General features: G+C 36.0%; 1 protein-coding gene across 4 annotated transcripts in view; it reads left to right on the plus strand.

The window, feature by feature from the left end:
* NCKAP1 (NCK associated protein 1) overlaps positions 1 to 17,494 on the plus strand; it is a 91,290-nt gene that overhangs the window by 67,054 nt on the left and 6,742 nt on the right. For all 4 annotated transcript variants that reach the window (XM_049773543.1, XM_049773544.1, XM_049773545.1 and 1 more), the window contains 10 exons: positions 516 to 648; positions 4,157 to 4,276; positions 4,842 to 4,981; positions 6,724 to 6,855; positions 8,700 to 8,918; positions 9,091 to 9,221; positions 9,493 to 9,590; positions 12,709 to 12,802; positions 14,449 to 14,531; positions 15,403 to 15,483. In XM_049773543.1, coding sequence (XP_049629500.1) covers positions 516 to 648; positions 4,157 to 4,276; positions 4,842 to 4,981; positions 6,724 to 6,855; positions 8,700 to 8,918; positions 9,091 to 9,221; positions 9,493 to 9,590; positions 12,709 to 12,802; positions 14,449 to 14,531; positions 15,403 to 15,483 — 1,231 coding nt within the window. The remainder of the gene's footprint in view (positions 1 to 515; positions 649 to 4,156; positions 4,277 to 4,841; positions 4,982 to 6,723; positions 6,856 to 8,699; positions 8,919 to 9,090; positions 9,222 to 9,492; positions 9,591 to 12,708; positions 12,803 to 14,448; positions 14,532 to 15,402; positions 15,484 to 17,494) is intronic.

The following is a 17,494-nucleotide window of genomic DNA, read 5'->3' on the forward strand; positions in this document are numbered from 1 at the left end:
TTTTTGGGGGGGCATATAACATGGTGTTCCTTATAAATGATAATACTACTTTTTTTTTTTTTTTTTTTTTTTTGTGGTTTTTGGGTCACACCCGGCAGTGCTCAGGGGTTACTCCTGGCTTCATGCTCAGAAATTGCTCCTGGCAGGCACGGGGGACCATATGGGACGCCGGGATTTGAACGGATGACCTTCTGCATGAAAGGCAAACGCCTTACCTCCATGCTATCTCTCCGGCCCCGATAATACTACTTTTGATGAAAATTGATTATGTAATGATTTATATGTTCCATTTTCATGGATATGACTTATTTCCTATTAAAATTCATTAATAGTTTATAATAATTTCATTATTCTAGAGTGACTATTCAATTAAGAAATACTTCTTGGAAAAATAACTTGTAAGGAAATAAATGAAATTGTTTGCTTTCATTCATTCACTTTTGTCTTTAAGGTACTGTATCATAAGATTTTTATTTGAACTCTCAACATAATTTTTAATTTATTTTCTTATATAGTTTTTATAGTCGTGCTTTTGAGAAGATGTTTCAGCAGTGTTTGGAGTTACCCTCTCAGTCAAGATACTCAATTGCATTTCCACTACTTTGCACTCATTTTATGAGCTGCACTCATGAACTCTGCCCAGAAGAGGTAATATTAAAGTGGTATTGAGATGAACATAGTATACAGAATAAAAAGATCAATCATGGCTGATGGAGTGTTCACAAAATCATAGTCTGTCTTCGTATACGTACATATTTATGAAAGTATAGAGTTTGTTATTAATGACATTGTATGCCATAATGGATTTTTGTATGTTTTTCCTCTTAAATTAGCATTTAAAAATTTGAGAATTACAGGCCATGACAGTAGTGCAATTTGCCTTGAATGTAGTTTGATTCCACATGGCCCCCTAAGCACTGCCAGGGGTTAATTTCCTGAGTATAGAGCAGGGGTAACGCTGAGCATTGCTGTGTGTGACCCAAAATACAACTACCTTGAGAATTGAATATGTAAATTATTATTTTTTAATTTTTGAAAATTATCATCTTATAATTAAAATTATTTTAATAATTATCTGATATGTAATATCACAATTATATAATATAATATGATAATATTATAACTAAAATAATAATAAATTTATGTATTAATAATTGAGTCAATTATTATTGAAATTATATAATATACAAGTATATTAAAACTTATTATATTAAATTATTATAAAGACATCTTTAAATTATTGGCAGAGGTTTTAATAAACTTTTTTTTAATATAAAAAAGTGGGGGAACACCAAACCCTGCCACTCCAGCATTCCTTTTTCTTGTTTTGCTTTGTTTTGTTTGTTTTTTATATTATTTTCCTTCTCTTTTTTCTTCCACTTTTTTCTTTCTTTTTCACTCTTGTGGATATTATTTGGTGATTTTTTTTTTTTTGCTGGGTGCATTTTTCTTTTCTTTCTTTTTTTCTCTTTTTTTCTTTTTTTGGTAATTGCTACCAAATTTTTTCTTCTCTTTTTCTTAACCTTTTTATCTCCAACAGAATAGCATAACTTGAATCATTCAGCTTCATAAATTGAGGGGGGGAAATGATGATACCAGGACCAGTCATATAAACACGTAGTGAAAATAAAAAATGACCAGACTGGAACACCAAACCCAAAGTCAATGACAGAATAGATACCCAGTCTACAACAAGCTGTAAAGTGGAGACCAGTTACACTAGTATTCTGGGGGGTAAAGGAGGGAGATATGTGAGACATGCTGGGAACAGGAGTGGAGGGAGGACAACATTGGTGGTGGGAATGCCCTTCATTCATTATCACCATGTACTGTAAATAATTCTGTGTAATGCACTTCAGTCACAATAAAAAATGAATGTATAAATTATTGATTAAACACAAACATATTGAAGAGATATTTTATAATAATCACTAACTTGTTAGTTTTGGGGGTTTTGATTTTTCTGTCTTCTTAGTGTTAGAGCTATAATAATCAAAATTCAGATAACAATAAAAATGAATTTGCTTGTTCTAGTCAGTTTGTGTACTTGTCTTTATACAAGTGTTTTCCTTTTGTGTTTGCCTTATTTTACTTTGCATGTTTCAAGACTTATTTAAGATATAACGTATCAGCCTTTTGAGGTTTTGATTGTAAATATCTGCCATGTTTTATTTATTGATGTTGAAAAGACAGTTTAACCTTATTCTTCCTCTCTCACTTCCCATTAATAATAACTCATATATACAAACTGTCCAAATTTATTTGCTTGTTTTTGGCTTGCACCTGGCCATATGATATTTTGCTTAAATTTGGAGTGGGTGGGTGGGTGGGTCCATACCAGACAGCCCTCAGGTTAGTTCTACCTCTGCACTCAGAAATTACTCCTGACAGGCTCAGAGGTCCTTGTTTAATGCTGGGAATTGAACCCCGGTTGTCTACATGCAAGGCAAATACCCTGCTACTGTTGGTCCGGCCTTAAACTATTCTTTGATTCACATATGTGGTTTTTCTACCTCTGCCTTTGTCCTCCAGAAGTCTTATTCTCAGAGATGGAATCAGATTAGAGGCCAGGTGATAGATTTGTGATATGTTAAAAAAAAAGCTTTTTTTTCTAATTGTACTTAGGTTTGAGGTATTGAAGGAAAATAGTGATATCAGATAAGCTTGTCAAGTAACTGTAGATTTGAAGTGGTGCTGGTTGGCTTTTTTTCTCTTTTTCAAGGAAGATGAGATAGCAAGAGATATGGGTTTGTTTTATTTTGTGACCATACCTGGTTATGCTCAGGGCTTATTCCTTGCTCTGTGCTCAAAGATCATGCCTTGCAAGCTTGGGAGACCATATTGTCAGGGATTGAATCTAGGTCTGCTTAGTGCAGCACAGGTGCCCTACCTGTGCCTACTATCTTTGTCTCACAACCAAAAGATTTGTTTTATCTTTCAAGATACAGAATTTGGTTATTCAAAACAGTCAAATGTTTCTTATTTCAAGTATTAAGTAAATGAGGCTGGAGCGGTGGCGCAGGGCATAAGGTGCCTTGCACACTCGAGCCTAGGATGGACCATGGTTCGATCCCTGGTGTCCCATATGGTCCCCCAAGCCAGGAGTGATTTCTGAGCGTATAGCCAGGAGTAACCCCTGAGCATCACTGGGTGTGGTTCCCCCAAAAAACAAGTATTAAGTAAATGGAGGCCGTCCTTAATTGTTTATATCCTGTAAATTTTTTCAGTTTTTTTTTTTTCTTTTTTTGGTTTTTGGGTCACACCCAGCAGCGCTCAGGGGTTCTAACTTGTGGTTCTTGGTTGATCTTTGAGGTGTTTGGAGTTGAGTATAGGCCTCTCACAGAGGTGTGCCTGCCATTTGAGCCATATCCCTGGACCCTAATTGATCCTGGGCTTTTTAAATTAAATATTAAAAAGTATCATAATAGATTTAGAGCACTTAATTTGCATGTTTAAATATTCTTGTCTCTTTACAAGTTGCTACCATCAGAAACCTATTGTAATACTGTAGCAACAAAACTAAAAACAGAACCCTGTTAGAGAAATGTGGATTTGCATATGTGTTCAAAATTTAGATACAATATTACTAAAATTTAGACATAATATTTCTTTCCCACTATTGTATTCAGAAAATTCAGTCCTTTTTTATTACCTGTCATAAGGAATTAAATGCTTGTGAATCTTTTGGGTTCTTTTTCTTTTCTGTTTTTTATTGCTTGTTTCCTAACATTCACATTAAAATAGTTGTGCTTTTCACTTAATATGTATCAAAGTTGTATTGTAGCTATATATTCATATATGTGATAAGAAATCTGATAGAAAATATACATGAATATATACCATATGTATCAAATTAGGACAATCACTAAATGAGTTTGCTCTTTGCATTGTATGTTTGATATTTTAGTAATTAAGAACTTGAAAATTAAATTGATTGTTTTTCATATTAAGAAAGATACAGGTACTTTAATATTCTGATAATAAGTGTAAATACCAACAATATGCAAATACAATTTTGTACATTTGACATTACAGGAGATAAGTATAATATGACCCACTCTTATTCCTCATTTTATAGCCATCTTGATCATGTTCATGTTTATTTAAAACTTTAATCCAAGCTATATTATTTTTCCTGTCAATGTCATTTTAACAGCGACATCATATTGGAGATCGCAGTCTTTCCTTATGTAACATGTTCTTGGATGAAATGGCCAAACAAGCCCGAAATCTAATTACTGATATTTGCACAGAACAATGTACTCTTAGTGACCAGGTAATCATTAAAATTTTTCTTTAGAGATAAGAAATTTGTGTGAAAGTCAGAAAATTTGCCTTTAGCTAGATTTCCCCCTCCTCATTCATTTATTCTTTTTTGTTAGTTTTGTTTTGTTTGGGGGGGGCACACTCAGCGGCACTCGGGTTACTCCTGGCTCTGCACTCACCAATCACTCCTAGTGAGCTCAGGGAATTATATGGGATACCAGGAATCAAACCTGGGTTATCTGCATGCAAGACAAGCATCTTCTGTTTTAGGGGTCATAACTGGCAGTCCTCAGGGCCTAGTTTTGGTTTTGTGCTCAGGGACCACTCCTTTCAGTGCTCAGAGTACCACCTGGGTGCTAGGAATTGAGTCCAGGTTGGCTGTATGCAAGGCAAGCACCTTATATTGTCTTTCAGGTCCCCATGTTTTTAGGTATCTTTTAAATAGCAGCCATGATATAACTTTCTCTATGAAGTAGTTTCCATACCAGAGTTAGCAATTTCTGTTTTCTAAAATGCTGTTGGCTCTCTGGTAACTAGGTAAATTTTGTATAAAATTTCATTTATTTTTAATTTAGTTGCTGCCCAAGCATTGTGCCAAAACCATCAGTCAAGCAGTAAATAAGAAGTCAAAAAAACAAACTGGTAAGAAAGGTGAACCTGAAAGAGAAAAACCAGGAGTTGAGAGCATGAGGAAGAACAGACTGGTAGTGACCAAGTAAGCCATGCATGTTCGTTTATGTACATGCACATTGTGCATGTTTATTTGTACTCAGTGTAGTGGTAGAGGGACTGTCATGATTAACCATTTTCCTGTATGAATTTGTTTTGTTTTTAGTGCTGGTAGAAAACCACCCTTTCTTCTTTCTCCCTTCTTCTCTCTCTCCCTCCCTAATTGTTCTTAGAGGTGTTCAGGGGATCCTATGAGGTGCCCGGAATCAAAGCCAGCAAATCAAAGATGGCAGATATCCTATCTAATGTACTATCACTCCAGTCCCAGATTTTTTATGTTTAAGGAAAACGCATTATAATAATAGATGATAATTTAAGAGGGAGGCAGGAGTGAGAGTTTCTGGATAGTATACTACACAGTGTTTTTTTTCAATGTATCGAAAATCATGTATCTGAGATTTTATTTTGGCTTATTGTCATATTAGTACATGCTTTGATATCTTTTTTTTTTTCTTTCGGTTTTTGGCCACACCTGGTGACGCTCAGAGGTCACTCCTGGCTATGCACTCAGAAATTGCTCCTGGCTTGGGGGACCATATGGGACGCTGGGGGATCAAACCGGGGTCCGTCCTAGGTCGGCCACATGCAAGGCAGATGCCCTACCACTGGGCCACTGCTCTGGTCCTTTGATATCATTTTTTTTAATGAATAAATTAGGTCAGGTAGCATTCGGCTTTGTTTTTTTACTGGCTTGTTTGAAAAGATGACTGACCATAGGTAAGCAATAAATTTTGGTAGGGTTATTATTTATTTATTTAATTTGGTGTGAATTTTCTTCTACGGAGCAGATTATTTGCTCTTTCCCAACACCAAAGTTCAGTTACATTACAGATGATTGTCTTTGAGAGCAGAATACACTTTTGTATTATAAGTCAATGTAGTTATCCATTTCTGAATATCAGAAAAAAGAAGTGATACTTTTTTTTTTTTTTTTTTTTTTTTGATTTTTGGGCCACACCTGGCAGTACTCAGGGGTTACTCCTGGCTCTCTGCTCAGAAATCGCTCCTGGCAGGCTCAGGGGACCATATGGGATGCCGGAATTCGAACCACCAACCTTCTGCATGCAAGGCAAACAAGCACCTTGCCTCCATGCTATCTCTCCGGCCCTGAAACTTTTTTTTGATGATTCTATCTTCCCTCTATTTTTGTGCTGACTGGGCATTGCACACATGCTTGGGTATAGTGTCTGTTCATTTCATTGTGCTCAATGAGCCCTGCATGTGAGCTTGCCATGCTCATACTCTTAGCCACAGTACTTGTTAGGGAGCCCAATTCTTAATTGAAGTGGTTTACAGATGTGTTCACTAGGGCTGAACATGTTCTGGTTATAGAGTTCGCTGAGAGTTTCATACTTCAGGGAAGATGCTCACACATGTCACATGTCCCCTACAGGTTGCACTTTCTGGCCGTAGTGCTCACACGTTTTTTTAATTGAGGTGTGTTTGTCAGGGGTCACACTTTAGTTGTGATGTTCACATATTCCTGTCTACACTGTAGAGAAAACAACTTGTAGCACTGGGTACCTGAAGCAGCAGAGCTGCTGGGCATTTGGAGCTACAGAGCTTACCTTCAACCTCCCATCATAAAGTATTTTGAGCTTTGTTCAGTAGAGAAAACAATTTTAATTTAGGAATACCTTAAGTGAAATTTGGTATATTTTTAGAATCAGTTTTGTATTGCTGTGATTGAATGCTAAATAGTTTGTGTATGGTCTATTTATTTTTCAGCCTTGATAAATTGCACACTGCACTTTCTGAGCTATGTTTCTCTATAAATTATGTACCAAACATGGTGGTTTGGGAACATACCTTTACGCCACGAGAATATTTGACCTCTCATCTGGAAATCCGCTTCACTAAGTAAGAGCATAAACTTATGTTTACTGGTTCCGTTAATGAGCTTGCTGTATGTTTTTACTATCTATATAGAGTTTTATGAGGAAAAGCATATTCCAGTTTTGCAGGTTCTTATCCTATACATCTAATTGTACACTGGATGAATAATTGATCCCTATGATTCTTATCTTTTAGTTATCAGTATCAAGAAAATTTTATTTACCTGAATTTACCTTGTTTACCTGAGATTTTGTTTTGTTTTGTTTTTGATTTTTTGGGTCACACCCGGCAGCCGCTCGGGGGTTACTCCTGGCTCTACGCTCAGAAATTGCTCCTGGCAGGCTCGGGGGACCATATGGGATGCTGGGATTCAAACCACTGACCTTCTGCATGCAAGGCAAACGCTTTACCTCCATGCTATCTCTCCGGCCCTACCTGAGATTTTTATGACAAGACAAATAGCTTATATATATATATATATATATATATATATATATATGTAAAGCCTGATTTTTGTTATTCACTTGAATACATTTTAGGGCTATCTTTATCTTTAAACAAAGATAACCATTTTTCTCTTGAGTTGGATCTTGGATTTTTTTCTATTGTTGAAGTTCGTTATCTCTAAAGGACTAACTTTAAAAATAGAGCGCCCCAAAATAGGGATGACTAATATTTAAAAAATTATTTTCAAAACTGTTTTCTTTTAAGCTTGTATAGTTTATTGGGATAAACCATATTAGGGATATTAGGGATTTTGGATATTTAGAGAACTAACTATAAGGGCTTTTTTGTTTGTTGCTTTGTTTTTACTGTCATGCTAATTTTTATTGAGAGGCAGCACTAAGTCAGGCAGATGGGGAGTCAAACACTGGACCTGAGGTTCCCAATTTATTTGGCCTATTGTCCCTTTTCAAGGAAAAAATAATCACTCCATGTCCCCCGCTCCCATGCCCTTGCTTCAGAAATCACTTTTTGTCAACAAATTGAAAACACTCAGAGTTGCATCCAAGTTTACTACTGCCACCCCCAGAAGGCAGAATTAACCACCTTGGGGAAAACTTGCTTAGGCCCATGACTTTCAAGCAAAGACATCCTAATCATTTTTCTGAGCTTACTTTATTCATCAGTGAAATAATAGTGTTTATTACTTGATAGTATGGTTTCTAAAAATGAAGTTATAGACAATTTATATGTAAAGTGTAGAAATGACTAGCATAGTGCCATGTTAAGAAAAGTGTGGCCTAAACCAGTGGTTCCCAAAGTAGGTGACATAGACAAACAAGAGGGATTAATGTTCAAGGTTTGATTAGCAGGCCATGATTTTTTTAGTTTCCTAAATGACCAGTAGACCAAATAGGTTTGAGATCTAAATTTATTTTACTTGCTGCAGTGAACAGTACATTAAAAGATTTCTTAAAATCCTCTTTCCCTTAAATAATTTCTTGTTGGTATTTGGATGGTAGTATAGATAGTATAGGCCTGGCAGTTTAGTGCTCCTGCTCTGCCATGTAGTTCTTTGGGCACAGGGCTGATTCCTGCAGTGACTATGGTAATGAGGCTACCATGCAGTGTTGGAGTTGGAACTTGAACTCTACTAGTTCAACTTTCTCACTGATATTTTTACTTCTGATATCCTTCAGAGTTTTTTAGTCATTTGTGTTCCACTTTATTGTAACTTTAGATGTTCATTCTTTTTTTGTTATTGCTTATTTTGTTTCAGCTTGCTTCTTTTGAAGATGTTGATAGATTCATAGTTAGAAAAACACTTAAAATTAATTTATTGCTTAGTAATTAGTGTTTTAATGCATGGAATAACCTATGTACATAAATTAGAAAGCCTGATCTCATACTCTTTCCTCTGCCAGGTCAATTGTTGGAATGACTATGTATAATCAAGCTACACAGGAAATTGCAAAACCATCAGAGCTTCTAACAAGTGTAAGAGCATACATGACTGTACTTCAATCAATAGAAAACTATGTGCAAATTGATATTACAAGAGTATTTAATAATGTTCTTCTTCAACAAACACAACATTTAGACAGTCATGGAGAGCCAACCATCACAAGTCTGTACACAAATTGGTAAGGAACACATTAAAAAAGCTTTTTTGTAATGTACTACTTTGGTAATGTTACTTTCTTATGGGTAACTATTATTTAGTTGTAAGTATACATAAAATTGTACATAGAATTCATATCATGTGACAAAATTTTAATTAGTTTCTTCTTGTTATAAATTTACTTTTCTCAATAGGTATTTGGAAACTTTGTTAAGACAAGTCAGCAATGGCCACATAGCTTATTTTCCTGCAATGAAAGCATTTGTCAACTTACCTACAGAAAATGAGTTAACATTTAATGCAGAGGAATACTCTGACATATCAGGTGAGTACTACTATAACTATCTAGAGAATTAAGAAATCTCAATACTTTTAGTTTATGATTCTGATACGGAATGATTTTCATTTAGTTATATGAATTCTCACCACCATGTATATCTTTGACTTAGATTTGCATTTGTTATTTTTTCTGTTCTAGACAATTTTTTAGTACTTTGCATAAATTTTCTTCTATAATGCATCATACCAATATATCATTGTCTGTTTTCTTGAAATATTTGCTCTTCCGAAGTAAAAATAATTACATTTCTTTTCAGAAATGAGGTCATTATCAGAACTACTAGGCCCTTATGGTATGAAGTTCCTCAGTGAGAGCCTCATGTGGCATATTTCATCCCAGGTTGCTGAACTTAAGGTAATATATATAATTTCTCGATTGTAGCTTTTTATAAAGTTAAGGTTTAGTTAGTGCCAGAGCAGTAGTACAGTGGTTAGAGTGCTTTTGCATGCAGTTCACTGAGGTTTGATCCCCAGCATCCCATATGGTTCTCTGAGCAGAGCCAAGTATAAACCCTGAATACTTTTCAGGTGTGGCCCCCAAACACACACACCCTCCAAAAGAAACATGATGTATGAATATAAATATAATTACTAATACATATTTATAATAAATATAATTAAGGTTTACCTGGCATATAATATTTTATCAGTCTTTGTTTTGAGTCCACACCCAGTGGTGCTCAGGGACGTCTGTGACTTTGTGTTCAGGGATTGTTCCTGGCAGAGTCAGGGGACCATATAATGAGTCTCCTAATGCAAAACTCACTTTCCACAGCTTGGCCTTTTAAGCAGCAAGTTTATTCAGTTCTGTTTAAAGGTAAGAGAACCAAAAGACATGAATTGATTTATAAAAACTCTTTTCTTGACTTGTTGGTGAGAAAAACCATATTGAAAAGTCTACCATGTTGAAAGTTGACATTTATAGTTTGAGTATGTTACTTCCCCAGTCAAAATACAGAAATTATTAAGCTTATTTTCTCAATATTATATACCCTTAAATGATCTAACATTCTTTAAAATGATGAAAATGTTTTTAAAATACTTTAGAGTTTTATCCAAGGTAAAAAGAATCACACATGTAAGGTATCTGATCTACCACTGAGCCACATTTCTTTTTTTTTATTTTTTTATTATTTTTTTATTTTTATTTTGGGCCTACACTCAGTGTGCTCAGGGCTTGCTCTTGAAAGTGATCCACCAGGGATCACTTTTGGTGGGCTTTGGTAACTATATGGGGTGCCAAGGATCAAACCCAGGTCAACTGCATACAAGGTAAGCATCCTACCTTCTGTACTAACTCTAACTTTTAGAGCCACAAACCTTCAGCCATATTTTCTGGGCTTCAGAGTTGGTAGATAACAGGGCTGTGGAGTCGGTAGATAAATGCTTCGACTCCAACTCTACGTACCCAAAATTTCCTCTGATTCCAACTCCACAGCCCTGCTTATTTTGAACATCTATTTATTTACTTATTTATTTTGCTTTTGGGCCACACTGGATTGTGCTTTTGGGTTATTCCTGGCTCTCCACTCAGGAAGGGACCATATAGGATATGTAGAGATTGAACTTCCATCAATGCATGGAAGGCAAGTACCCTACCCACTGTACTCTGGTCCCAAAAGCCATATCTTTAATAACTATAGTATTTACTGAAGATTTTTAGAAATGTACAGTTCTATGGTAATTGTTATCAAATGAGTCTATATTTGTAATAACTAGTTTTGTTTTGACTCATGTAGCTTTAAGCTACTAAAACTTGAATTTATGGACAGAATAGGAAGGCTATTTCTTAAAATGATACTTTTAGGGGATCAGAGAGATAGCACAGTAGTAGGGCATTTACCTTGCACATGGCTAACTTGGGATGAACTTCAATTCCTGGCTTCCCACCTGGTTTTCCAAGCCTGCCAGGAGAGATTTCTGGGCACAGAGCCAGAAGTAATCCCTGAGTGCTGCCAGGTGTGGCCCAAAAACTTAAATAAATAAATATTTTTAAAAAATAATGCTTTTAGGGGCAAGTCTTTTGGTTGTTATTTCTATCTTGTAGTTTTAATTTCTTAAGAAGTTGTAGTAGAGCAATTATAGTTTTGATTAAAATATTAAACATGTAGGTCTAACTGTAATAAATTATCTGTTCTGCTGATAATTGAGCAGTTAGTTTCTTCAAGAGTAATATGGTATAGCCTAGTTGATCAAAACAACTTTAGATATTGTGAGTAATTGGAGAGGTAATATCATCCAGTGGTTAGGAATTCAAGCTTTCAAGTCAACTGTCCTGAATTTCATTCTGTTGCTTTATCACCATTGCATTAGACATTAACTTTGAAAGAATTATGTGGAGTGAAATAGTAAAGTTACTCAGTATAGTGTCTGACTCATGTCATCCTTACTTTTTTTTTTTTTTGGTTTTTGGTTTTTGGGTCACACCGGCTGTGCTCAGGGGTTACTCTTGGCTCTATGCTCAGAAATCGCTTCTGGCAGGCTTGGGGGACCATAATGCCGGGATTCTGTCTTTCTGCATGCAAGGCAAACGCCCTATCTCCATGCTATCTCTCTGGCCCCTAATGTGTGGCAATTTTTATAAAATCAATTTTAAATAGTTTATTATGCAGTTTTAAATACATACTTTACGGCTGTGACTTAATGGTTACGCAGCTGCCTTCCACTTGTTAGACTGAGATTTGATCCCTAAGTAGCACCAAGTTTGACCCCAGAGCTGCCAGGTATGATCTCTGCTACCACCTCATCAAAATATACTTGTTATGTCTTTAAAAGTAAAAACATGGAGGCTGGAGAGATAGCACAGCGGTACGGCATTTGCCTTGCAAGCAGCCAATCCCGGATGGATGGTTGTTCGAATCCCAACACCCTTATGGTCCCCTGAGCCTGCCAGGAGTGATTTTTTTTTTTTTTAATTTTTGTTTTTGTTTTTGGGTCATACTGGCAGCGCTCAGGGGTTATTCCTGGCTCTGTGCTCAGAAATCGCTCCTGGCAGGCTTGGGGGGATCATATGGGATGCTGGGATTCGAACATTGCTTTATTATAATGTCCATGAAGTGGCACCATATCCCAACAAGTTACCCTTTTTTCTGAGAGAGGGGGAGGGAGGGAGGGGGGGGAGAGAGAGAGAGAGAGAGAGAGAGAGAGAGAGAGAGAGAGAGAGAGAGAGAACATAATTACCACATAAACAGCTGTTTTGTTGGAGTTTGTTGCTTTCTATATCCATTTTATAGTCTTTTTATTATCTGTGCTATACTATGTTTAAGCATAAGATAACCTTTTATCCTACCATCACTATAAAATGTTTTTTTTAATTCTGAACTACTGTCTTGAATTTTCAAAATGAAGAAAAACACTGATCCAATGTAAATAATTTTAAGAGACTTTCATTAAAACAACAGAACTGCATAATGTAATATCTGAATTTCATGAATTATGTTTTCAGCCTAACTTCGGATCTTTATTCTTTTTAGAAACTTGTGGTGGAGAATGTTGATGTGCTAACACAGATGAGGACCAGCTTTGACAAACCAGACCAGATGGCTGCACTTTTTAAGAGATTATCATGTGGGTAACTGATGATACTTTTTTATAAATATGAAGAAAACCTTGACATTGACTATTTAGCTTGTGCAAATTTCGTAAGCGTAAATAAAAATAGATTAGAAAAAGTATTCAAGTTTATAGACAGAACTAGAGAAGTGTTGCATTCAAAAGATTGTTTAAGTATCTAAATTTTCAGTCTTTTTTTTTTTTGACTTTAGTCTCAGTACATTATGTACTAAACTAATTAATGATTTGTTCTTATAAAGGAGGGGTGGGGATAGTATATATCTCTCATCCTTGATTCAGTCCTCAGTCCCACAAAAATTACTCATGCTATAAATCTAAATTAAACTAACTTGAGCCTGTAACTTTTTGTTTTGTCTTATTTGGATTCCTATCCAGATATGTTCAAGGGACTGCTCCCAGCTTGGTGTTGGGAATTTGCTTTTTGTTATTACTGAGCGCTATGTGGTACTGGGAGTTGAATTCCATTCTCTTGCATACCAGACATGTTCTCAGTCTCCAACCTATATCTTTTTAGCACTATGGATAGCTAGAGATAATCAAAATATTTAAGGACACTGGTTTTTGCTCATGTGAAATGTATACTATCTTGTTTTGTGCATTATTAATATTACTGTCATAATTCTCTTAGCATTTCGACTTAACGTGTGCTTATGGTAAAGAGTAAAATAAGCCATATATATTGGACCCAGAAATATAGTACAGCGGGTGGTGTGCTTACTTTGCAAGCAGCCAACCTGGATTTAGTCCCCCAGTCCCCAGCACCCATATGATTCCTCCAAGCTAGTCACTAGAAGTGCAGAGTCAGGACTGAGCCCTGGGTATCACCCAAACACCTTCCCACCCACCTCCAAAATAGGCTAAATGACTGGTTTTCATTTTTATTTACATGTGCAGACCAGTACTGCTTCTCACACTAGTGCTAGAAGTATATTCTGTTTATATTTGGGTTTTTATTTCATAGAAGACTCCTTTTTATATGTGCTAATTTAAAACTAGTGGCTTTACAAACTATAAAAACACAGACTCTTCTAATCTTTTCTTGTTTTTAAAGTGAAGTTTCAATATTGAATTTAAGAATAAATTTAGACTAATGCTTTCTAGCCAGAAAGTAAATGAACATACCATCTATGGTTTTCAGCGACCTTGTCTTGCTCAAAACTGCTTATGATCTTAAATATTCATTTTTCTTTGTTTCTTGACTTGAGTTTTCAACACTGTAAGAATTTAGCATCTGCAAAATCCAAAGCTATTTGATTTTTTCATATATATTCACTTTGACAAGCTACTCCTCCCACTGTCTTCCCTCCCTGCCTCTACTCTTTCTAACACAGTATTATACAGGAAGCTGCTTATATGATTATTTCAAGAGTTTGATAAACTTTTTTTGGACTTGCACAAATTTATATACTGGTATATAGGTTGGTTGAAAATTACCTTGACCATTTTATATAAGAGAATAGTATACTTTATATTAGTAAACTTTAGTTCACTTAATTTTAATAACAGCTTTTGCTTCTTTAATCATTTATTATCATCAGATTGCTACTAATTTGTCTTTTGTTTGTTTGGGGAATGTTCTATGAGGTTACAAATCCAGTTAACACTTTTGTCTTAATTACCTTATCTTCTTTCAAATTTAGCTGTTGACAGTGTTTTGAAGAGGATGACAATAATTGGTGTAATTTTATCCTTCCGATCATTGGCACAAGAAGCACTTAGAGATGTAAGACACCATTATAAATACTTATTCTATTTCCAAATAATCCCTTTTAGAGTTCTGGAAAATAAGTTGCTCTTTAGATTTTTTCTGGAAATGATTAAATTTTAAGTTTTCATGATTTAAGCATATAAAATTATTTACATTTATTTTTTGTGGCCAGGGATAGTATAAACCAATGTAGAGCACTTTACATTATGTATATGAGCTATAGTACAAGTATGTTGTTATTCCCTGATAACAAGTAGAGGAGTAAGAGCAACAACAAATAATCTAATTTTTGTTTTGCTATTGAAATCAAAATTTATACTTGAATTTTTTTGATTTCCAAATTAAATTTATAACATTAGTTTATAACCAGAGATATAAATTACCTGAATTTTTACTGTATGGGTATGTGTGGTTTTGCCTGTTTTAGGACCACTTCTGGCAGGCAAGCACATTACCTGCTGAACTATTATCTCCCCAACACCTATTCTTTCAATTTAACCCTTCATGAAAGCATTTTTGTGTAATCACAACTTGCCATTAAAATTTTTTATTTTAATGTGTTGTACTTTATTTTTTTTCTTTGCTTTTTCTCTTATTTTGGGGTGGGGGGAGCACACCTGGTGACATTCAGGGGTTACTCCTGGCTATGTGCTCAGAATTGCTCCTGGCTTGGGTGACCATTTGGACTCCCGGGGATTAAACTGTGGTCTGTCCTAGGTTAGCACATGCAAGGCAAATGACCTACCGCTTGTGCCACCGCTCCGGCCCCTAATTTGTTGTACTTTTGAAAATAGTATAGTTTTTATAAAATATATTTGGTGGTAGTTAGTAAATTTATAGGCCATCATTTAAAAGTAACAATGTTCTTATTTTTTCTCTTGCCTAGGTCTTGTCCTACCACATTCCTTTTCTTGTAAGTTCAATTGAAGATTTCAAGGACCACATTCCAAGAGAAACTGATATGAAGGTAATATACTTTTTTTAGGATTTTACTTTTTATTGTTGTTTTGGGACCATACCTGGCAGTGCTTAGAGGTTACTCTTGGCTCTGCACTCAAAGATTATATGGGCTGCAAGGGATTGAACAGGTCAACCATGTGTGAGGCAAGCACCTTCCCCACTGTACTATCTCTCTGGCCCCTATGGATTTTTACTATTTTGAAAAGTTAAGCAGTGCTGGAGTACAGAGAATATGGCACAGCTAATACACTGAATACTTAACCATGAATACAGCGGGTTAAGGCGCTTGCCTTGCACTCAGTAATCTTTGTTCAGTTCCCAATGCTAAGCTTGGTTGGTAGTCCTCTTATACATCAAGAAATGACCCCTGGGCCCGGAGAGATAGCACAGCAGCATTTGCCTTGCAAACAGCCGATACAGGACCAAAGGTGGTTGGTTCGAATCCCGGTGTCCCATATGGTCCCCCGTGCCTGCCAAGAGCTATTTCTGAGCAGACAGCCAGGACTAACCCCTGAGCACCGCCGGGTGTGGCCCAAAAACCAAAAAAAAAAAAAAAAAAAGAAATGACCCCTGAGTACAGAGCCAGTCAGGTGACACCCCCCCACCTCAAAAAAGAAAGTTATATATGAAGCAAAATGTAACAAGTTCCAACTATTAATGAAGTTTCTAATATAGAGTATTTACATAATTTGGTTGCCTTTTATTGTTTGTTTTTTGTTTTCTGGGTCATACCCAGCTGTGCTCAGGGCTTACTCCTGGCTCTGCACCCCAGGAACACATCCAGCAGTGCTTAGGAAACTATATGGGATGCCAGGGATAGAATTTGGGTCAGTCACATGCAAGGCAAATTTCTACTTCCTGTTCTACTATTCTGGTCTCCATGATTGCCTTTTAAAAACATATCTTTAAAGCATAGCATCTAGGACCAGCTTTAGTACATGAGGTAAGGTACTTGGCCTTGCATTCACCCAACCCTGTCTAAGTCTTCGGCACTGCCAGTATGAGCATTGTCAGTCCTAAGCGTAAAGCTAGGTTAGGCCCTGACCACCTCTGGTAAAGTTCCCAAACTTCCTCCTCCTCCTCAAAAAGTACCCAAATGTACAAAAGTACAACGCCATACCCATTTGATATTTGAAAGTTAATTTTCACTGATCATCTTTTTCAAAATTGGTTGAAAATTTATATAGAAGCCAGTGAAATGAAAGTTTTGTTTTAAAACTAAATTCATTTTGTTAGGAGTTGATGTTGAAAATCCTCATAAAAGATTTTTAATTGTAGGTTATATATTTATTAAAATTTTAAATTTTCTTTGGTCTTGGGGTTACCTCTGTTGGTGCTCAGACCTGCATTTCCTGGCAGAGCTCGGGACCTTACGAGACACCAGGAATAGAACTGTGCAAAGCAAGTGCCCTATCTGCCGAGTACATTCCATCCAGTCCCATGCTTTAAAAAACAGGAATTTTTTTTTTTAGATACTTTATTTAACTTATTTATTTTATTTGTTTTTGGGCCACACCTCGTGGCGCTCAGGCATTACTCCTGGCTCTTCGCTTAGAAATCGCTCTTGGCAGGCTCTGGAGACCATATGGGGATGCTGGGGATTGAACCTGCATGCAGAATATGCACTAACCTATTGAGCCAAATATTATTGCATTGCATGCTCTATTAATTGGGGAAACATACTTCTTGTCTATAAATGCTAGTATGAATATCCATGACACTTTTGTGAATATCTTCATTTCTCTTTGTTATATTTTTTGCATAATTTTTTTTTATGGAACTGAATGTCTAGCTGTTTTATGAAAACTTTTTATTTACTTATTTTGGTTTTGGGCCCACACCTGTAAGTTCCAGGAGCTACTCCTGTTTTAGAGCTGGGGACTGGGGGCACCATGCAGTACTGAGAATAGAACCCAGGGCCTCACACATGCAAGTACTCTGCTGTAGCCACAACCCTACCTGAAAATAATTCTTTTTATAGTCTTTTTAAAAAATTGTACTTTGAGGGCAAGGGAATA

Source organism: Suncus etruscus, chromosome 5 (genome assembly GCF_024139225.1).
Source record: "Suncus etruscus isolate mSunEtr1 chromosome 5, mSunEtr1.pri.cur, whole genome shotgun sequence".
Lineage (NCBI taxonomy): Eukaryota > Metazoa > Chordata > Mammalia > Eulipotyphla > Soricidae > Suncus > Suncus etruscus.